This window comes from Microtus ochrogaster, chromosome 16 (genome assembly GCF_000317375.1).
Source record: "Microtus ochrogaster isolate Prairie Vole_2 chromosome 16, MicOch1.0, whole genome shotgun sequence".
Lineage (NCBI taxonomy): Eukaryota > Metazoa > Chordata > Mammalia > Rodentia > Cricetidae > Microtus > Microtus ochrogaster.
The window spans coordinates 14,812,317-14,835,811 of record NC_022018.1 but is presented as its reverse complement, the minus strand read 5'-3'; the positions used below and the strand labels follow the sequence as shown (position 1 = coordinate 14,835,811).

The window sequence follows — 23,495 nt, the reverse complement described above, 5'->3', positions numbered from 1 at the left end:
CATTTTAGATTCCTCTGTTGAGAGTTCTCTGTTTATGTTTGTACCCCATTTTTATTGGATTATTTGTTCTTTTGATGACCAATTTCTTGAGTTCATTGTATATTTTGGAGATCAGTCCTCTGTCTGATGTGAGGTTGGGCAGTGGTAGCACATAGCTTTAATCCCAGCACTCAGGGTGGGCAGAGGCAGGTGGATCTCTATGAGTTCGAGATCAGCCTGGTCAACAAGAAGCATGATATTCTTAATGGCCAGAGATATCATTATGCTATTTGGATGTTCAGGCTTCAAAACTGTGAGACAAACTCTGCTTGAAGTTGTCTAATTTCAGTTCTTTGTTATATATACAGACTATGCAGACCTTAAATATGAAGACTAAACACAGGTAGACTTGCAAGAAATCTGTGGGGAGTCACAGACATGTGCGCAGCCTCCAGAAATGAAGGTTCGTAATTTTTTTGTATGAATGAGGAATGAGCAACAGCACCCTGTTCAGTGGTCTTTTAAGGAAGATGGGTGTACATTTCCCAGTAAAGTGATTTCAGACATGTGTTTTTCAGACATGTGTGTCAAGCCATGTTTAAAGTTCTCTGCCACCAATGATGGTTACAAGTTACACAGAGTCAAGCTTCATCACATTTGAGTGCTGCCCTGTAGATATCACAAATTTCCTTTTCTTTTCCTTTAATAATTTAAGATACATAACTGTAATTTATTATTCAAAGAATACATAAAGAAATAGAAATAAATACTATCACTTACTTCTTAAATTTTTACTGGGAGACAAACTAAAACATATAAAGAAATAAACCATCCCACAACTGTAAATATTTGATGCTAATAAGCACAGTGTAGAAACTGCTCTGGGTTTTACTGAGAGCAGATGCTGAATAATGCATGAAGGGACAAATCCCAGGCACAGTCAGGGGAGGCTTTTCCACAGCTTGCTCAAATCTTTATTTTAAGCAGCATAAAAAGGCCCTTTCACTATTTCCTATAAGCAAAACGCTAATTATTTTCAGAAACACTTATTATAGGGGATAAAATTTCCTTTAGCATTGTTTTAAAATCTGTATCCCCTGTGAAGTAAAAGCATCCCTTGCTTTGCTTCCTGAACACATACCTGACCTTTCTAAGCCTAGAGATAGCACCTTTCCAATTTCGTGTTTGACTGTTTGTTTGCTTTAAAAGTCTTAGCCTTTTATTCAAGATAGCTTCACACTCACTCTGCATACTGACCTCAAACCCATAATCCTCCTGCCTCAGCCTCCTGAGAGTTCAGATTATCCACATTTCATAAGCAAATAAAGAACACTCGCCCCACAGAACTGCCAGCTGTGCTGTTAGACCCACCCTGCATCGTTCTTGAGCTAAGACAAGTATGCCCATGGTCAACTCAAGGATTCTATTTTTAATATAAAGATTTTTATTTTGCTTTTTAGCTACTTTAGATCGTCTGAGCTAGCTAAAACTGGCTCTCCTCCCCCTTACTCTTTTTTTCTGAATTTCTAAAGAATAAAGAACAAATTGCACAGCATGGATGGCCTGCTAAGCATGGTCCTTAGGGAACTTCAGCAAATGATAAAGATAGCTAAACTCTGGTCTGGGGTTGGGCAAATAGTCGAAGTGGTAGAGTCTGTGAGTAGGATGTGTGAGGACTCGTGTTCAACTCCCAACTCCACAAATAAACAGATGGATAAACGATTGGCGAGCAGATAGACAGCCGTCTACTTTGTATTACTGCAGATGTGGGTAATTCCAGACAACATGTGTGGTCCCGTCCTCCTCTCAGGAGAGCATGTACCTCTACTCCACGTCTACCCTGTCCTGTGGGCAGAGTTAATACTCTCATGGATCTTACAATTCTATTCTGAATTGCTATGGTGTCTTTGGCTGTGTGATGCTTATCCATGGACAAATGCCACCAGAGAAAAGAGAGATTAGATAAACATGCATGAGACTTCAAGGACCCAGGACATAGCGGACTGACATGGGAAAGGGAGAGCTTGGAAGAGCATGCCAATTGGTCTACTTTTCTTTCCTAAAATAAATAAGTCCTTATGACTTTTTAATGTTAGAGGCTAAATTCAGATTTAATTTAGTTCTCCTGAAATCTAGTGTCATTTCTAACTTTACCCTATGTGTACAAAAGAATCCTGAGAGCTGACCCAGAATAAAGGTTGTATTTCTAGAGCAAAGCTAGTGAGGTTTGATTTCTTTCCCATAGATTTTTCCAAGTATTTGATGCTCTAGAGAGTCTATAGACACCAGTCAGGAGGCAACGGAGAAAGAAGTGAGGGAAAAGGCTGAGATACAGAAGTTGACCCTTCTTGTTTACCCTGCATTCCAAAGTCTACAATGCCATTTATATAATCACACTCACTCACAGGTTCCTAGAATTTTCTGCTTAGAGAAGCAAGATTTTCTTTTCCTTGTGCTAAAAATTGAGAATCTAAATATGGAAATGAAGCTTCCATGAGAATGGGCTTATGATATCAAGATATGCTGTCCTCTAGGACAGACTATTTTGACCTTTGAGATCCTGGACAGGAGCCTGCTGGGACCTGGTTTTCTGCCTTTTCCTCTAATTCTGAGTCCTTTCCTATATTGCTCCAAGGATCTATTCCCTTACCTGACATATTCAAACTGAATGCCATTCTTACAATCTCACAGGTGAGATAACAATTTATTGATGATGAAACTAATTATTAGAAGTCAAAATTATTTGTCTTTTGTTATAGAATAGCTGTTTAATTATGTAAAGATGTGTTGCTGCTTTACTTTGCCTGACTAAGGCTCCTGATTGGTCTTACAAAAAGCTAAATGACCAATAGCGAGGAAAGAGGTATGGGTAGTGCTTCTGGCAGAGAGGATATGTAGGAGGAGGAATTTAGACTGAGGAGGGAGAAAGAAAAGGAGATAGCAGGAAGATTCCAGGGGCCAGGTAGACAGACATGGAGGAAGCAAGAAAGTAGGACATACAGAATAAAAAAAAGGTAAAAATCCCCGAGGCAAAATGTAGACGAAAAGAAACAGGTTAGATTAAGTTAAAAGTGCTAGTGAGACAAGCTTAAGCTAAGGACAAGCATTCATAATTAACAAGTCTCCATGTCTTTATTTGGGAATCTAGTTGGTGGTTCAAAGAAAATTTCAACTAGAGGTTTTGATTGTGTAAGTAAATAATGGAAGAACTAAAATAAAATCTAGAATTATCAAAATTTCTGTCACTTTTCTCCATTGTATCCTTATAAAAGAAGTCCTTCTTAACTCAAATCCAGTGAAAGCATATGCTGAAGCTCCATTCACTAAAGCCACCCATCCTTCAACAAATGCTGTACATCAAATATAGCACACCCAAGACCACCATCTTTATTGATATAAATTTAATCCAAGACCACATCTAACGAATACAGTGCATCAAATACAGCACACCCAACACCACCATCTAACAAATACAGTGCATCAAATACAGTGACCCCTCACCAAGTACAGTATATCAAATCCATTGCCCACCATAAACAGTCCATCACTGAAGATGGGAGCTGTGTTGGTTAATTTGTGTCAAGTTCACACAAACGAGAGACGTTGGAAGAGAAGGAACCTCAGTTGAGAAATTGAATCCATCAGATTGTCCTATGGGCATGCTTGTAGGGACATTGTCTTGACTGATGATTGAAGTGGGAGAACCCAGCACCCTGTAGACAGCACCAAGTGTATGGAGGTGGGCCTAGGTTGTATAAAATAAATAGCTGGGTGTGGTCAAGAGAAGCAAGCCTGTTAGCAGCATTCCTCTGTGGTTTCTGTCTCTGCTCCTCCTTGAATTCCTACCTTGCCTCATCTTCTTTAGTGGATAAACAGTGATGAGGAGGAAGGGTGAGCAAGTGACCCCCGCTCCCACTGAGTTGTTCTTGGTCATGGTGTTTTGTCACAGCAGTCCAGCAGGAGCACAGAACTAGAATGGCCAGTGATACTCTTCAAGTGCTCACACTTTCTAGGAATGCTAATGGCTCAGTTTATAAATGAACAATACTGTATTTTGCTAAATTTAGGCAATAAAGAGAAAAACACATACATGAGTAAGACCATGATATTCATACAGGATTAGAATTAGAGTAATTTTACTAATTAACTTGGAAAAATTTCCCCTAGTTTTAAGCCTTCAGCAAAGAAATTCTTCTTCCCTGTAGTGATTTCTAGAGACACACAATGCAAATAGCTTCCATTCCAGTCTTCAAAATAAGCAAAAGATGATTAAGAAACCAGTTTCCAAAATTCTAATTATTTCAAAAACCTCCAGGATTGCTGCTGTACCAAAATCAGTTAATACCCTCTTTAAATCAGCCACAATTGGTTGCTTTTAAAGTATTTTAAAGGGAACTTCTTATTGTTACTATAAAGAAAAAACACAGCTAATATTTTCTATAAACTATTAGCAGTTATGGAAACAAATATAGTAGAAGAGGATGCTGACTCTTAAGGACATGGCCCCGCAGCAGACAGCTCCAAGGCTGCGGGGTGCTCTGTTCTCTTCCAGATGAAGACCAGCAGTGCTATGGTAGGTGCTAAGAAAAGCCAGGATGCTCCAAAATCGTCCTTCTGCTGGGAAGAATCAAGAGGACTGAAAGGGAACCTAGTCTTCTCATTTTATGATTTGGTGCTATTAAATGATGCCCTCAAATTGTATCAAATATCTTTCCGCAGGTCAGTGTTATATGTTCCAAGTACTTGGGTCACCCTGAATTACTGTATGGTGAGTCAGGGAATATGAATGAAATATGAGAAGTTTAAGGAACTGTAATTAAAATTTTCATTCATTCATTCATTAGTTAGTTTGTTCATTCGTTCATCTACTAATGAGTTAAGCACTTCTAACATGTATGTCATAGGACTTCCTGGGATTCAATGGCTAGACTTTCACTCACTTCAAGAAAAACATAAATTACAATGAAGGCTACCACTAAATTAAAAAATAATAAACCAGTGAAAATATTATAACAGACAGGAAGTGCTAGTCTAGTAGCAAGTGAAGTCTTGATCTAATTACAAGTAGGCAATTCCTTCGTGATTATAGAAGGCTTACAGCCCATTGTAGATTGTCAGTGATGTCTTGTATTGGTGAGCATTAGTTGGCAGATAGCAATTATATGTGGAATGGAAACCTGGAGGACATTACAGTAGGACATATATGCTAACATGGTAAAGGGAGTTCCAGGAAGACCATGCCAATTGTCTTTTCCTTTTCTTTTGTAAGATAAATAAGCCTATGATTTCTTAGCATTTGAAGGTAAATTTACATTTATATTTGTTTTCCTGAAGCCCAGAACCATAAAGTTTCTAACTCCACTGTATATGTGAAAGCAATCCTGAGTGCTGTGGATGATCTAGGTCACTCTCAGTGATTAAGTACCAGAAAGGAAGGAAGTGAGAGAAAGATGGAAGGAGACAGGAAGAGAGGAAGGAAGGGAGAGAGAGAGAGTTGGAGGGAAACAGGAAGAGGGGAAGAAAAGGAGAGAAAGAGGGGGGAGACAGGAAAAGAAAAAAGGGGAGTAAAACAGACGGAAATAGAAGGAGAGGAAGGGGAGAAAGGTGGAGGGAAATAGGAAGAGAAAGGAAAGGAGAAAAAGATGGGAAGACAGGAAGAGATGAAGAAAGGGAGAGAAAGATGGAAGAAAACGGGAAGGGAGGCAGGTAAGAGGGAGGGTTGGCTTGTATGGGAGATAAATGTATTTTCAAAAAGATTGCAATGAATGAGACCAAAGAAACATAACACCTATCATTGAAAGTAAGCCTTGCTTGAGCTACCTTGACTGAGAAATACTTCTGGCTAGGTGGTTACAAGGCAGGGGGCTCTACAGTCACCAGAACTGCCTCATGTTCATCATACCAAGGACTTCAGCATCTTCCTGAAGGCATTTTCCCTCCTTTCCCCTTTGTCACAACTTCACCGAGGCTTTCTTTAAAATTGCAGGTAAGATGGAAAGGAAAACCTAGTATTTCCAGCCATCCCTAGCACTGTGGAAAGGAAGTTTATTTTATTGTCATAGTTTCATATTTAGGTGGCCTTGAACTCAATGTAAGGAAACAGTATCATTCAATTTTCAAGGTTGATAAACCCTGAAGGAATGGTAAAATAACTTTTAAATATTTTTTAAATAGTAAAATATATTATTTCCCGCCCTTAAACTCCTCTGAAATCCCCTTGTTGTCTCTCAAATTCATGGACTCTTTTTCTTTAATTATTGTTATATATATATATAACCAGTCTATGTTTTAACCAACACACCATAACCGCACTTATTTATGTGGCATAGTGTGATGTATATGTATGTATATATTATATGTAAAATATATTCCAAACTATATAAACACAGCCCACTTAGTCTATATAATGCTACTTACATATGTGCAATTTGACTTGAACAAGGATAATATCCATACTAACATGGAAGGGGAAATCTTGGGGGGCCCCAATCCCAAACAAATAACTACAGGCAACTAAGAAATTTTTAGAGCAGGAGAATTAGTCTTCCCCAGGGGAGAGCCTCCCAGTTTGTTATCCAAAACCACTAAAAGAATAACTTTATCATGGAATGTCAGCAGGGTTATCCTGGGGCATGAAATTTGGGAAGGGAAGACAACATTCTTGTACAATGAGTGTATAGCAGTGATAGTACCCATTACTTTGACTTTATTTTCTTTCCATCCTGTTTTAGTAACTCAATACTGTTAACATGCCCACAGTGCTGTGTTTTTTTTTTTCAGATTAACTTCATCCTCTAACAGAAACACACTTTCTTATAGCACCTTGTTTGAAGAGTTCAGTTCTTTAAAGATTGCCCAAAGAATGAACTACATTTCTAGAGGGTGTCTTAGTTAGGTTCCTTTTGCTGTGATAAACCCATGACCAAAACACCTTGTGAAGGAAAGGGTTTATTTCATCTGACACATCCAGCAAACAGTCTATCACTGAGGGGATGCAGGGCAGGTACTCAAGCAGGTCAAAAAGCTGGAGAAAGGAGCTGAAACAGAGGCAAGAGAGGAGTACTGCTTACTGGCTTGCTCCTCGTGGCTTGCTCAGCCTGCTTTCTTATACAGTTCAGCACCACCTGCTCAGGAGTGGCAGCACGACAGTGGGCTGGACCCTCCCACATGATCATATAAAGCCCACACAGATTTGCTTCTGGCTAGTCTAATGGAGGCGATTCTTTAGTGAAGGCTCCCCTTCCCAGATCACTCTAGCTGTTGTCAAGTGGAGATAGAAAAAAACTAACCAGGATGTGTGAAATATACATGCGTAAATCATCTTGCTTTTTTCCATTGGTGAATAATGGCTCAGTTAACAATTAGTTGCCAAACCAAATAAACTGATCCCTCTGCGGGAATGAAGGTTGATGAAGTATAACATACCTGTGAAGCTTGAGAGTCACAGTTCCATAAACAGTGGCAAAGCCGAGAAGACGGACCCACCTTAGGAGAATACAGCGGAATGTGCTTGGCTCAAAGTACAGAATAACAACCTGTGGGACAAAACAGAGAGAGACCTTCAGCGTCAATTGCTGCCCTATCACAGTACTGTATAACTGGGCGCTTAATATGCATTAATTTTGACATAAGCATACACGCACTGAAAGAGTTCTTCAAAATGCCCTGTCAGTTCGTTACTGAGACGGAAGAACTACAGGATCTCTATTGATTTCAGTGAATTCTAAATTCTTTAAATCTAATTTCAAGGAGTTTTGACCACCTGTTTCCAAGTCCGTAGCATGCAAACATCTGTTTCTTTCTTTTCATCACAACCTTGCAGACTGCTTCCCTCTGTCTTCCTCTACTACAGCCTTTCTTGTTCTCCTGCGCCCTTCCCCTGTGTGAGGCAGCCCCGACGAGGTTGTCCATACTGCGCCTCCCAACAATCTACTCACCACTCCAGCCCTTCTACAAACCAGAACACAGACCAATGATTTCACTAACTCCCTGCATCTCACTTCAGAGTTTCAATAAACAGAAATGAAATATTCCAGACTTCCTCCTATGAGTTGTTGAAGTAAAAAAGAAGCAGGAGAGAGACATGAATGCCAAGGATTACACTAATGTAACACAGGAGCTACAACAGGCATCTGAGCAGCTTCAGTGTGGCCACAGGACAAGTTACCAACTGTACGGGACAGACAAAGGACTTGTACAGGACACTCGACTGCCTCTCATACACTGCTATGTAAATTTCAGCACATACTCATAGAAAACTCAGTCTGACCTTGCTAGGGAGCCTTGGGTAGTACTAGAGGATGAATGGTGCTGCAAGGGAAGACTTGCAATTACCTGGATCAACAGGTATGAAATGATTCTGCCGATGTCAGGGCCATCATAACAGAAACTCTGGTGGTAGCCAAAAGCCTGAGTGTTTCCTTTGGCTTTTTAAACTAGACTACTGCAGGCAGCTAACATTTCTCTTGACCACTGCACAAATACAGTCCCTCTTCTCTGTGTAGATTCTAGGATGATATTAATTTTAGCTCTTTCTTGTTTCTCAACTATTTGAGAAGCAGAAGGAATATTTTAGGGAACTGGGAAAGAGCAAGACAAAAGTCTTCAGGACACACTTTTCAAAGATAAAAGTAGGCCCATACCCAAGACATCACCACACAGTGTGTTCTGGAATCAAGTGACAACTTTTGACTCTATTCTTCCACTTATACCAAATGTATCATTAATTTTCCTATGTACCATGTGTGTGTGTGTGCATGTGTGTGTACAGAGAGAGTATGAATATACACATAAAGGCTTGCCTTTTTGTTTTATAAGAAAAGGATTCAAACTCAGAAAACATACAGAAATACAAAACCATTTAAAATTTTTTAAATTTGTACAACAAATTTTATCTCGCTAATTTTAGGAATATTTTCTTTGCACATGAAGGCAGAAGTATTTATCAGTTCTGCTTAGTACGGATTTGATGCTGAAGAGGAAGAGAGAACTTGGGGACTAAGAACTCTTTGTATGGCTAAAGATTTGGGGAACACCTTGTTTCTTCTCACAGCAAAAAGAAATGGCAAGTTAGAGACTAGAGAACCCGGAGTAGTGAAGTGAAGACACATAAATCTCTGCGATTAGCAGAGAAATGGATTCTGAAATTATCCTGGCAGTGTGGATTCCTGGGGGCACAGTTCTGAGTTACGAGAAAGCTTCCCCTGCACAGTAAGTTCATCGGGGAAAGGAATAGGCAGAGGGGAAGAGCTAAGTAGCAGTGGGTGCAAAGAGCATCCAGTAAAATTGGCTGCTGTTTATTCTTGTGGTAAAAGTCACAGTTTCTCATTGCATTATAATTACACCCCATTCTTCCCAGGGATGTTTTTCTGCCCTCCCAGTCTCTCTTCCTTTTCAGTTTCTAGCTTCACTTTTGGCTATAGAGCTTTTCCATGTCTTTTATACCTTAATCTCTAAACCAAAAGTAGAATTATAGAAGGGCATGGGTCTCTATATGTACTTTACAAATAGAAAAATCTTGCAATATTTTCTTAGCAATCTATTTAGTGTTTTTTAAAGAAAAGTAATTTTAAAAATAGACTATCTGAAAACCCCTATGACTCACCAAACATTGTTATTTTAATTGATATATTCAATATTTATTTACTCAGAAAGGAACTTAGAAGCTTTAAATGCTAACTAGATTTTCACAAAAGTTATAAATGCATAGAACAGATGTAAAATGTATGACAAAAATGACATATTCATATGAAATATTGCACAGCAGTCATTCTATTCTAGACACTAAATTGGTATGGTTTGCACACCTGGGCTTATGTCATCCTCACAGCACTTTTGACCTATGAACTTTTATAGAGGAGAAGTGAAGCGCAGAGAACTGAAACAATGCATCCAGGATCTCGTAGTTGGAGGTGTAGTGACAGGGTCTGAATGCAGACATTCTGTTCAAAATTGAGGCTTCTGAGAGCTATTTATACCTACTCGCCCCTCTAAGCACTCTCTTAGTGGGAAGGGATTGACATCATTAACCTATGACCTGAAGCATAAGTAGGATTTGGAGGAAGGGCAAATTATTTCAGAGAAATTGAACTTATTTCAGCAGAGAAGATGGGCATCTGAGCAAGGGTCTAAGGAGGAGCAGGGCAAAGCACAGCTGGACGGGCCAAGTCAGAAGGTGCTGTAGAAAGGTCTAGACTGCGTGGCTACAGCGAGGAAGAGTAAACAAAAAGAAGCATGGATGACAGATCTCTGAAGCAGGGGTAGGGTGGGGTCAGAACCCTGGAATAACAGGGTGAGGAATTTTGAATTATTCCCTGAGCAGCCCATTAAGAGTCTTTCTGCTGAGATCTGAATATTTGCTAAGGACTCATCTAGCAATAGTCTGTCACAGGATTGGTTGGACTACTGCAGGCAAGAAGATTGGTTGGAAGGGAGGAGGAGCTGGAGTGCTTCATCCTGTAGTCATATTTCCTCTTTCTCTTTGTTTTATCCCTTGGTTTTCTTGGCAGGCCCCAAACAGCTGTAGGAATGTTTCTGCTCACATCACCATCCTGCTTTGGACTTCAGTGGCTCTCAGATTCTTAGGAGGAAATTAAAATTCTTTCAAATGTTTGGCAAGGCTCAGCACCACAGAATCCCACTCATCTCTGCTGTCCCCCCTCAAGACTGCAGACCCTAGCATGAGTGGCCTCTTTCGATGGATGCTCCTTGCCCAGTCCTGTGTCTCACCTGCATCTGAATTATTTCTGCCCGTCCCTTTTGGCTTTGGCCAGAATAGTCCTTCCTCTATGAGGAAGAAGACTTTCTGTAGGATGCCTCAAGGTTTCTACATGTTCAGCACCTCTCTCCTCTAGCAGGGGCAGGCTCTGTCGTGTCAGCTTCTGTGATACCAAGACTGAATCCTGGCATGCTAGAAAGGCCTTGGTCGGAGTAGGTTGTGTGAAATAAAGCAAACAACGTTCTCAGGGGAAAAGGTAGCACTTAATGTAATCAGTGTTGAGAGACCAAGAATTCAGACATTTGCTAGAACAAAGGAAAAAGTATCTGACTCAAGAAAACATCTAATTATTCCTTGAGGCAAAGGAAAATAAATATTAAAGACATATGAAGAGTTTAAGCCTGGGGGGCTGGTAGAAGGAGGGCTGTGTTTGAAATGGAGCAGATAGAAGGAAATGATGTATAAGGATGGAGTAAATTATGAGACTTCCTATCACATCCGTGGTGACTCAGCACAGGCTTGGCATCCATGACAGTCCCACTCCTCCCACATAATGTCAGACTTCCATCTTATTTGCACACTATTTACTCCTGTTGAATGCTAAGCTTCCTTCCTTCACTCAATAGCTCTATTTTGAAGTAATTATTTCTGTAACTCAGTTGTTTAGCATATCTTCCTTGCTGGAATAATATATGCAAGATCATTTAGCTACTAAGTACATAATCCATTCTCCTGATGACTCTAAGGGGTAAGGAAGTGACTTTTGCCATGGTATTGATGACTGCTGACTCACAGTTGAGAAAGAGGGACATAGAAGGCCTCTGTGACAACCTCTACCCCCCCTCAATAACAGCCTTGACAGAAAACCATTAAGGAGAACTCTTAAAACCTGTGATAAAAATGCTGAATTGTAGCACCCACAACTGATGGATTCAGGCAGAGGTGCGAGTGGGGAAGGACTCAGTTTTCTTTAAGGGGCTGGACACCAGGAGTTTGAGCATGCTTCAGTGAGTTATGGTCAACACAAATTGGTCTTGCTTTTTTCTTTTCTTGGGGGGGTGGGTATAAGGGACAGCTGATTTGGGATGGCTTGGAAGTGAGTGTACTCAGTGTTCACCACGTGAAATTCCCAAATAATCAATAAAAATATTATGAAACAAACTCGCTGATTCCTTCAACATGGTCCCTAGGAAGCTCACACAGTTTGTTTGGAGGTTTACTTCATCCACCATCTTTGAAAAAAATACCTTAAGTGTGAAGGGCTGACCCTCCTCTGTACCCTTCTCTGTGAAGGTGTTGGTTTCTAACCATGGGCATGTTCTCTAGATACTTAAAAAAAAAAAAAACAAAAAAACTATCACCTGATCTTACTGGTGGAACTGGACACTTTGGGCACTAATTTTTAAATTTTTATTCTTTCAAAAATTATTACATAGTGGCAAAACCTTCTATGACTTCCCCTTGTGTTCCAGTAAACCTACACAGGTAATTATCCTGTTTCTTCAGTTATGACATTTTTCTATGTTTAGTGCTAGCGACTGAACCCAGGACATTAAACATGCAAGAATTCTACTGAGGAATCCTCAGCCCCTGGGTATCAGGTTCTCCCTGTATAGCTTTGGGTAGCCTTGAACTTATTCCATAGCTCAGGATGGCCTGAACTTGAGATTCTCCTGCCTCCTACCTCCTACATGCTGAGATGACAGTATCTAATAATACGACTTTAAAGTATGTGGCTTGAAGTCTGTTGAGTTACAATCCTTCTTAGACACTGAAAACAGCTAATTGTATGAAAAAAAGAACCAGAAAGAAAAAGAATATTTATGAAACCTCTCAAATAGTCACAAAATAGAAGAATGTTTTTCAATAGAATATGTATTTTTAGAGGAGTGTCACAACTTTAGGAACAAAACAAGGTTCGTGTTGGCCCAGCAGACAAAATCCTTGGTGCATTTCGGAAAGCATTGCATAGAGGTCAGAAGCCAGCATGGTCAGGCAGCTTCCCTGGAGCTCTGAGGGTAGCCCTGTGATGCTCATGTTTTGGGTAAACGTTGGGTGCCTGAGCATTAGTGTTAAAGAGCCCCCTGCTTTCCTAATTAGCACATCAAGTGTCAGTTGTTTCAGTTCAGAAAAGCAGGTTGTGAATTAAACCACTTTTGTGGGTGAGTGATGTGTTACCTGCTTTGGGGTTTTTGTTAACAGAAGTTGTGAGGACAGTTTGGTTTATAACAGCATTATTTGTTAATAGGGGGTATGATAATAACCATAAATTTTAAGTTAATTATTAAAGTATTATCCAAACTTCAAAAAAATAAAATATAAGGTACCAGATGCATCTTTATATTTATACAAAGAACATATATAAGACAGGGACCATTAATATTGATTACATGCTCACACAGCCATGGGCTATAGCTTATTATTTTGTGCTTGGCTTTTATTACTCCAAAATTACAAACAGGACTAAATGGTCTAAAATATAAAACATAGAGATAACTTTAAAAGTTACAAAATACTTGAAGTTCACTGTGTCAACAATACAATGCATCTGGTAAGTTCTTTAAAAATCCCCCAATATCCGTGAAAATACAAAAAGAAATTAAAAATTAAAGACAAGGATGACAGAATGCAAAGCCTTAGTAGTGACTGTACTTGCTGCTTGATAGGTGTGTCTAATTAAGAAGTACCATCTGCATGGGTCTAACCTTCAGTAGGGTCTAACCTTCAGTGGGGTCTAACTTCCAGTGGGGTCTACCCTTCAGTAGGATCTAATCCTGGGACCCAAAGATTTTTATAAGATAAACAGCTTCAAGCTCCCTGGTCACATCCAAATCCACTGAAATGTTTCTCCACCAGTCAGCATGGGAACATTCTGTTCAGGACTTAACAACCTCACTGACTTCTCTCTTCCAGAACATTCAAGGACCAGAGTGCCACGAGTCAGAAGGTAGCTTTGGACCCTCAATTGAGAAAGATCACAGAAAAATCAGGGGAGCCAAGTGCTGGGGTGAGCGGTGGGAAGGAAAAGCCATTTTCCTGGGTCCAGTCTCCTCATTTCCTGTTCCCACAGGAAAAGGCTCTTCATGGAAACAGCCCAGCCTAACAAACAGATCTCTAAAAAGTGACTGTTTTGAGAATTCACAGCCTCAGATTCTGGGATCAAAAGAAATGTTTTGATCAAAAATAAATTGTGGGATAATATACCCAAGAGAGGCCCCATCATACAACAAAAGTATATGCTCAACTATGTTCATAGCAGCATTGTTTGTAATAGCCAGAACCTGGAAACAACCTAGATGCCCTTCAATGGAAGAATGGATGAAGAAAGTATGGAATATATACATATTAGAGTACTACTCAGCAGTAAAAAACAAGGACTTCTTGAAGTTTGCGTACAAATGGATGGAAATAGAAAACACTATCCTGAGTGAGGTAAGCCAGACCCAAAAAGAGGAACATGGGATGTACTCACTCATATTTGGTTTCTAGCCATAATTAAAGGACAGTGAGCTTATAATTTGCAATCCTAGAGAAGCTAAATAAGAAGGTGAATCCAAAGACAAACATATAGGCATCCCCCTGAATATTAACCTTCATCAGGCGATGAAAGGAGACAGAGACAGAGACCCAAATTGGAGTACCGGACAGAAATCTCAAGGTCCAAATCAGGAGCAGAAGCAGAGGGAGCATGAGCAAGGAACTCAGGACCGCGAGGGGTACACCCACACTCTGAGACAATGGGGATGTTCTTTCGGGAATTCACCAAGGCCAGCTGGCCTGAGTCTGAAAAAGCATGGGATAAAACCGGACTTGCTGAACATAGCAGACAATGAGGACTACTGAGAACTCAAGAACAATGGCAATGGGTTTTTGATCCTACTGCACGTGCTGGCTTTGGGGGGGCCTGGGCAGTTTGGATGCTCAACTTACTAAACCTGGATGGAGGTGGGCGGTCCTTGGACTTCCCACAGGTCAGGGAACCCTGATGGCTCTTCAAGCTGATGAGAGAGAGGGACTTGATCGGGGGAGGGGGAGGGAAATGGGAGGCAGTGGCGGGGAGGAGGCAGAAATCCTCAATAAATAAATAAATTAAAAAAAAAAGAATTTTACCATAAGATTATGCATTTCTTTTTCATTATTTTATTTTTTAAACGATCTTATTTTACATACCAAATCCCAGTACATTCCCCTTCCAGCCCTTCCCATCATCTCCCCACCCCACCTCCATCCACTCCTCAGAGAGGGTGAGCCCTCCTATGGGGAGTCAACAAAGTCTGTCACATCATTTACTTATGCATTTATTACTTACCAAAAATGGTTAATAAAAGCCTGCAACTTTGGCCTAGGTTCCCTTAGGATGCTCTTACAAGTTAACTGCCATAGCTCAGAGAGAAATACCCACTAGACAGGAAGATAGCAAATCAAGGATCAAAGTTTATAATGACCTTTTTAAATATGAAAACTTGACAATTGGTAAAATGGAAAGTTGGACATTTGTTTAAAGTGAGAGTAAATGTATACCAAGGAAGGTTAGAAGGTGACAAGTTGGTGAAGTTACTTTCTCCCAGCCCTGATGACATGAGTTCAATACTAACACCACATGGTAGAAGAGAAAAACAATTCTTACAAGTTGTTCTCTCACCCCATATTCAAGCCATGGCAGGAGTACACACACACACACACACACACACAATAAAGCACTGCTTTTTGTGTTACAATTATTTTGTTTCTGTATTCTTTGTTTTATTGGGTTTTTTTGCTTATATATAATGATTTCAGATTTGGTGTTTCTGAGTTCTTTTTCTGTGTCTTATATAAGAAAGAGAGAGACATTCTTGCTTGGTTCTTTTGGTTTGTTTGGTTTATTTGTTTGGGTTTTGCTGTTTAATTTTTGTTTTTCAAAAGGAGAGAAAAAATGGTGTGGAGGCTGGAGAGATGGGGAGGAGCTGGGAGGAGCTGGGATAGGGGAATTATGACCAGACTACAAGATCTAGTTCCAGGACAACTAGAACTGTTACACAGAGAAACAAACCAACCAACCAACAAACAAAAAGATCTACTCAATAGGTGAAATAGAAAGAGGATTTTTTTAAGGGAGGAGGAGGTGGTTTAAGGAGGTATGGTGGCACACACCTTTAATTCCAGCACTTGGGAGGCAGAGGCAGAAGGATCTCTATGAGTTCAAGGCCAGCCTGATCTACAAGATCTAGTTCCAGGACAACTAGGACTGTTACACAGAGAAACAAACCAACCAACCAACAAACAAAAAGATCTACTCAATAGGAGTGAGATAGTGCCTGGTAATGGAAACCTAGCTAACTACTCATGCTAGAGAAGTCATATATTGGAGGAGAAGCTATAACCACTAATTTACTAGACCAGCATACAGAATTGTGGAACCCGGTTCCAATGGATACATCTCACACACTCCAACACTGAAGGCTCAGGAACATTGTGGAAGAGGGGCAGAAAGTGTATAAGAGCCAGAGGATCTGGGAGTTTGCTGTGACGTGTCTCCTACTATTGTCATAAACTATACCTAAGTCTCATCAGCATGACCTCCCATGAACTGAACAAGGTAGACACCAATGGACATGTCAAAGTGTATGGGACAAGCCCATGATGCCTTAGTCCTACACAAAGAACCATAGGCAATTGAGGAAAGCAGAGGGTGGGAGAAATAGAGCAGTTGCTTGTCCAGTGCCAAATAATCGTCCCTGAAAACACACATATGGAACATTAAACTCATCAAGTTATGCTTATCTACAATTAATGGAAACAGAGGCCATGAATTTGAAGGTGATTGGGGCGGAGTATATGGGAGGATTTGGAGAGAGGAAAAAAAGGGAGAGGTGTTGTAACTCTAATCTCAAAAATAAAATTTTAATAAAATTTGTATGAGTTTTTTCAGCAAGAACACATTAATTTATAGCAATGTAATATACAACATTGCATGTGTGAATGTGTGTCTGTACATATCTTACAAGGTTTAGTGTTGGCAGTGATACAGTGGTCACATTACCAGTTAAGCACTCACACATCAGTAGTGTATGTGTTAAATATGAGATAAGAAGTTAATCTAAAACAGCTAACTGATATTGATAGTCAGTGGTCAATAGATGGTAAATAATGTATTTATATCATGTACTGTCGAATAAATGTAAGATCTCAAACATTAGGAATGAACTGACTTTGTCAGGCCCCACACACTATGGCTGAAATAGATAAACAACTGAATTCTCCAAAGGGACAGGAACAGATAATGCACTAGGATGATTCCTGGGGAAGGGCCTGCCTTGTTGAGGCCTCCCCGTGTGACTGTGCAGCCTGTGCTCTGTGCAACCAAAACGGATGCTCTGAGTACCTGTCAGTAGCTGCCTTAGACTCTCTGCCAGTGAACATTAAAGTAAGCTGAGGAAAGGGTAGGTTCTTCTGGGCGAGAAGCAAGGTCCTTGTGTGTGTCTTGCATCTCTGCCATGAAGAGGGTTGGGAACAATACCTCTGGAACATTCCTGTCTCTAAGAAATACCTGGAAAGGTCTCATTAAAAAGCCAACTGGCTTTCAGCAGATTTGGGATGAGGTTGAAAAGTGCTTTGCTGTTGTCTGCTTGCTGTTTTATCAGATGTGTTTACTCCATCTTTCCATGTAATTCTCACACTAACAGAAACATAACTTTAAAGTTCTGAATCATCTCTTCAAAATGACTCAAATATGTGGTTTATCTGTCAAAGAGGTAAAAATATCTCTCTTGGGAAGCGTACAGTTTGGGAACAAATGAGCTCAGAACACAATCAGAGTGTTACTGGTCTGGGTTTTGCCATCGTTTCCATGGGTTAAAACTCACAAGAGTGCTGGCTGTGTGCTGCCGAAGACCATTGCAAACCTGGAGAGCACGCACTCCTCTGTCCGGAATACAGACATCTGTAAGAGAGCTTGTTTGGATTGCTGCCACAATAATATGCCTGGTATGTGACCAAATAAAAATACAACACACACAACAAACTAACTACCCAGAGAATCAAAAGGGTTTAACAGAACAAGAACTAGTTTTTAGCTCACTTGCAAAACTATGCAAATAGACAAGTTGGAAGAGGAAGCTGCAGGGTACTTTGGTGGATAAAACAAAGTGACCAAGGTCATTCTAGGCTCCATCACTGGTGAGGCAAGGCTCCTAAATGTGCCTGGTGTTGGTTTCCTCAGCAGATTAATGAAGGTACAGTATTATGGAAGCCCTTAAGAGTTTTATAACCAACAGACACATTCTCTCTCTCTCTCTCTCTCTCTCTCTCTCTCTCTCTCTCTCTCTCTCTGTGTGTGTGTGTGTGTGTGTGTGTGTGTGTGTGTGTGTCACCCCTTGAGACAGAGATTCTCTGTGTACCAGCTCTGGATGTCTTGGAACTTGCTTTGTAGTTCAGGCTGGCCTTGAACTCACAGAGATCCTCTTGCCCCTGCCTCCGGAGTGCTAGGATTAAAGGCATGCACCACCACCATCCAGCAGGAATCATCCTTGTTATTTGCCACTTAGTAACAACTGAGTCTTCTAAATGACATGCATATGTATTTTCAAACACCAACAGAGAAGACACTGAATCCTGTAGAGTGGAGTGAGTAGGTAAAGGGGAAGAAATAGACAAGGGAAACATAACCTGCTTCTTTAAGGCAGAAGAGCAATCAGTATGATGGATAAAGCAGGGAGACTGGGGAGGTTTGTTACTAATCTATGTATGGTCAGTAACTATAAGCTGATCAGTTTAAACAACACTCACTTCTTATTTCTGTCTCGTGTTCGGCCAGTCAGAATCCAATTCTGCCAGTCTCACAGTCTTTGTACATGTGTGTGTTCATACCCTGCTCATGAATACACTTCATGGGGAGATGATAACTTCCATACACGTGGGTTGTTGCTGGGGTTCAGCTGCCTGGGACCAGGAGGCTCTCCATCCTTGTTGGCTTCAGTTGGAAGCTGCAGTTCCTTGCCGGGTAGACCCTCCCTATTTGTCATTTTACTTCTAAATCACCAGCAAGATGGAAGTTGCATCTTTGGAAATCCACTGTAGAAGTTAAAGTTTCTCAATCCTGATGCATGTAACTGTAAACTGGTGTGCCCTGGATGTCAGACATCGTGTGGGAAAGTGTAATGTTTGCCCCACTGATTTTTAAGTCTTTATAGCCCTACTCATTTCTTTTGGAATAAGATTGTTTACTCTATGGTAAGCAGATAGTACATAACTTCTTCTTTCAGGACCCACAGCTGAGTTTGTCTAAAATCACAAAGACTTTGAACTTGTACTTTTGAACAACAGTAGAACCCATAGGAAGGAATGTGGACTCTAAATGCATTTGTGTCATAAGATGAGCTGGGCCTTTGGAGGCCAAGGTCAGAATGCTATAGCCTGGATTAGGATTGTTTCTCCAGGGGCCCACATGTTACAGGGTTAGTCCCCAACTTGGGGCTATTGGGAGGTGGTAGGAACATAAGAGGTGTAGCTACTGCAAGGTCTCTAGGCGCCAGGGCATTGAAGAGAACAGGGGGACTCCAGCTGCACTTCTTCCTTTCTCTTTCAAGTTCAGGCCACGAAGTGGGTGCCTTTGCTGTGCCACGGGTCTGTGCCCTGATATTCTGTTTCATCACGTGTCCAACAGCCCCAGAGCCAACCAACCATGGACCGGAAGTGCCTGAACTATCAGATCAAATAGAGCCTTCATGTTTACAAGTTGATTGTTTCAGGTATTTTGATGTAGTTATTGAAAGAAAACCAATAGGGAGGTTGTTCTCCTCACCTTACTTCTGCAAATGCAGAGGGGATTTGTGTCCATGAAGTCACATAAGTAGTAGATGGCCGAGCTATGGTTTAAACTCAGTCTAAGTCTGGGGCTCCAGCACTGTTTCAGTCTCCATTACAGAGGAAGGATGGCATGGCATACAAAATGAGGTGGCCATCAACGGAAGCTGGGTGTTTTACAATACTTAATGCCTTTGTAAAGGTTCAAAGTGCCAAAAAGATGAGCTGAAAATCATAACATTATTTGTATGAAAAAATATTTTTCAAGAAGACCAAATAAAAAATAAGATTAAGGATAAAGAATGCAGTTAACAAATGGGTGAATGAGTGTTAAAAAACAAACTGGAATAATTCATGAAAAAAAAAAACCCTGCACAAATGATTGCTTTTTCAGATTCAGAAGTTCAGAGTTGGAGAGATGTAACCACAGGTGCTGGGAGACTAAGAATCCAGGAACCACATCAGTGGCCTCAACTTTGAACCTCACTTCCATCTACAGTGGCTGTTTTTGCTTGGTTGTCTGTTTTTTGTCTGCATATGCTTGCATGAGCTTATGTGTGCTATGGTTATGCAAGAGCCCATGGAAGCCAGAATAGGGCATTGGATCCCCTAGAACTAAAGTTGCAGACAGTTGTGAGCCCCATGTGGGTGCTAGAAAACTACAGGCAGGTCCTGTACAAGAGCAGTAAGAGCTCTTAGCTGCTGTACCATCTTTCCAGCCCTGTACCGGCTGTAAAACATAAGGAAGTGGATTCAATAGGGCCTGGCTGATGAAGTAAATCTCTCCATGTCTGTTTCTTAAGGGTCCACGGGTGATCTGAAGTTCACAGGGATTGGTAGCAACAAGGGCTGCTTCATATACCAGAAGCAAGTCTAGTTGACCAGGCTGAGACAGAGCTTAGGAAGGCAGAAAAGAGTGAGGAGACAGCCAGAAGTACAGAATGCAGCAAAGGTTCTATTTCTGTAAAACTGCCCTACATGCACATTCATTATAAAATATGCAAAGATGTCCATCCAAGAATATTCACGGAAACAGTGTTTGCAAGAGAAAGCATTCTTCACAGATGGAGGGCAACTTCAATGGTGTCATCCTTATTACTGCCACACAATAGAAAACCGTGGAGCTTAAAATAGTTAAGAAGATCAGACTGGTCTGTTCCTGCGAAAACACCCTTAAGAGAAACTGTCAAATGATAGCAGGTTCCAGAGAGCAGCCTGCCTGCCTGTCGTCTGTCACGAGAAACATCTGAAAGCACAGCCAATGAACTACTAAGGCTCTTTTAGAGCAGGTGATTGGAACATTGAAGAGTCAAGGGGAAGAACTGGATTTCTAGTCTTCAAATCATAGGCTTTGGTTCTTTTTTCCCCCCTAATGAGGATATTCCACCTTTAAACAAAGTAATTTTAAAATTCATGGAAAGGGACCGGGGAGATGACTGGGCTAGGAAAGAACCTGTAACTCTCAGGATCTGAGGTCAATCCCAGCACCCATTAGAAGACGGGAGTGGCAGTACACATCCATTACGTCGGTGCTGGGGAGGCCGAGCCAGCTGATCCCCGAGGCTTTCTAGCTGCCCAGCCAGGCTGGCAAAACCAGCAAGTTCCAGGGACAACGAGAGACTATGTCCCAAAGAATGTGATGGAGAGCCATGAAAGGAAAATATCCGATATTCACCTTTAGCTACTATACAGGCACACAGATGCACACGCACGTGCACACACTCATGCACACACACACACAAATACGTGAATGGGTTTCCAACAGCTTCATTGCATTCAGAGCTCTGGAAAGAAATAAGAAGATGCAGGTGACCCTGCGCATTCAATCAATTACTGATTGAACATTCTGTAAAAGAAAGCTGCATCTGGGCCCAGGGTTAAACTCAGGGGTAAAGTCTGTCCTTGGGTGCAGAAGCCCTGTCTCTCAGTCCTGTCATCACGAAATAAAAACCGGGAAACAGCACCTGCACTGAACATGCAAATGCTTCTCTCACCAATGTTCTCTAAAGTTGGGTATCACAGGCGCTCACACAACACTAGTATTGCACTAGGTATCACAAGCAACCTGCAGAGGTGGCAGGAGGAAGTGTGTGGATTGTAAGTAAATGCTTAAGTATCTGCAGTGGGTTTTGCTTTTTATGCAGTGAGGGTTGTACCTCTCAGGAGGTCGGGTGGGACACTGGAAAGACTGTAGGATTTGGAGACACAGTGAGCTGCTTGGCGGCTTACTAAATATATAACCTTGAGCCGTTTATTGTGCTCTCTTTTCCCTCATTTGGAAACCAGAACTGGTGGTCTTCTCCCACAGAGGAAATGACTATGAACGCGCTATGCTAACTAATGTAGTATAATTATCCCTCACCCCTGTATTTATCTCTTAGCATCTACTGGTGTAAATCCTTTCTATTCCTATTCGAAGTGAACACTGGGTGATTCTGCACACTCTTATAAATCCACCCTTGCAGTCAACAACACAAATAACATCAGATCTTCTGAGAGGGCATTCTCTGCCAGCTGCCACAGTCTGACTCACTTCCCAACCCATCTGAGGTGGTGTGTCCTTATTACTCAGCCTCAAATCAAAGGGACTTGCCATAGAACTCTACAGAATCCTTCAGGAGGCAGTGACTAATGGGTTTTCTTGGTATGGTATGTTTCTAATCCTCTTGCCGTCTTTTAGAGAAGGGTTCTTTTTAACGTTTGAACATTGCCACTGATACAGATCAGCACATACATGCTTCTACTGTGTGATTATGTACCCTGCTTTCTCTTTTCCTTAGCTGAGATACTTAGAGTAAATTATTTGACCACCAGGACACCTTAGCCCATTCAGAGGTTAAACTTTTTTAATAGGCATCACTTTCACAGATGACTTGCTCTATTTTTATTTATTTTACATTATTTTGGTAATAAAATTGTCTGATCACAAAAAAGGTAGAGTGGGCTTATTAACAGAAGTCATATTAGTAGATATTCCGGTTGGATTTCTGTAGCTGGGATAAACAGCGATATCGTTGCGTGTCTACAGCCCTCCCCTTCCACATCTCCCTCCTTCAGCTCCTGTTCTCTCCTGCACCATCACCCTCTCTTCACAGGTCCTCCACACCTTCACTCTGCTGCCTCTGCCTTCTTCCTCAAGCTTAGATGCTACCCCTTCTGCCACATCTGCCTGGAAAGTCCTATCATTGGAATCTCTTTCTCACACACAAAAAAGGTCACTTTCCCTATTTTTATGTCCTCATTTCCACAGTTCCATGATGAATTAAGTCAAGATATTCAACCCCTTGATAGTTGTCTTTGTCCTTGAACACCACCTGTGTCTGTTCTCTGCTGGATTTCCTTCCTTTCCTGCTTTACCTGAGTCCATGGTAGAGACCTCTAAAGCCTCTCTAGCCTCAGGTATCCCATTTCTACCTACCAGCTGAATCAACTCAACTTGTCATTGACTGTAGTGAAATATCCACATAGTCTCTTAAGCTTGGCAATTTGGTTCCCAACTGGTGGTGCTGTTTGGGTGACTGTGTTTAGGACATGGAGCCTTCAGGGCAGACCTTGGTCAGGAGGGGTGGGCCTTGAGAGTCATAGCCTAGGACTGCTTCCAGCTTGGGCTCTCTACTTCCCAGTCATGGCCTATCTATCTAGTCATGCATCTCCATAGCTGCAAGTTTGTCTGGACTATATAACCCTGAACTACAACCCTGCCCCCAAATAGAATTTCCTTTCTTTTTTAAGCTGCTTTGGTCAGTTACTTGGTTCAGCATTGAGGAAAATAACACAGGAGTCCTCTTCCTGGAGCACCAATGAGGAGAGGATGCTGAACCTCCTCACATTGCCATGTAACTTATAGTGTGTGTGTTCTGCAGCATCAGCTGAATCCCATCACATCACATCGTCTTCTTGTCCCTTCAATAAATTAGCAAAATCTTTTCCTTTCAGACTTCCTGTGCTTAGAAGATGGATTTCTCCTCTTACTTATATTTCTATGTCACAAAAGTCTTAAGATTACAGGAAAATT

The 23,495-nt window shown here is 41.1% G+C and overlaps 1 protein-coding gene across 1 annotated transcript in view; it reads right to left on the bottom strand.

Moving 5' to 3' along the window:
- Gpr158 (G protein-coupled receptor 158) overlaps positions 1 to 23,495 on the bottom strand; it is a 362,091-nt gene that overhangs the window by 53,745 nt on the left and 284,851 nt on the right. The window contains exon 6 of the mRNA XM_005354743.3: positions 7,405 to 7,514. Within this exon, the coding sequence (XP_005354800.1) occupies positions 7,405 to 7,514 (110 nt within the window). The remainder of the gene's footprint in view (positions 1 to 7,404; positions 7,515 to 23,495) is intronic.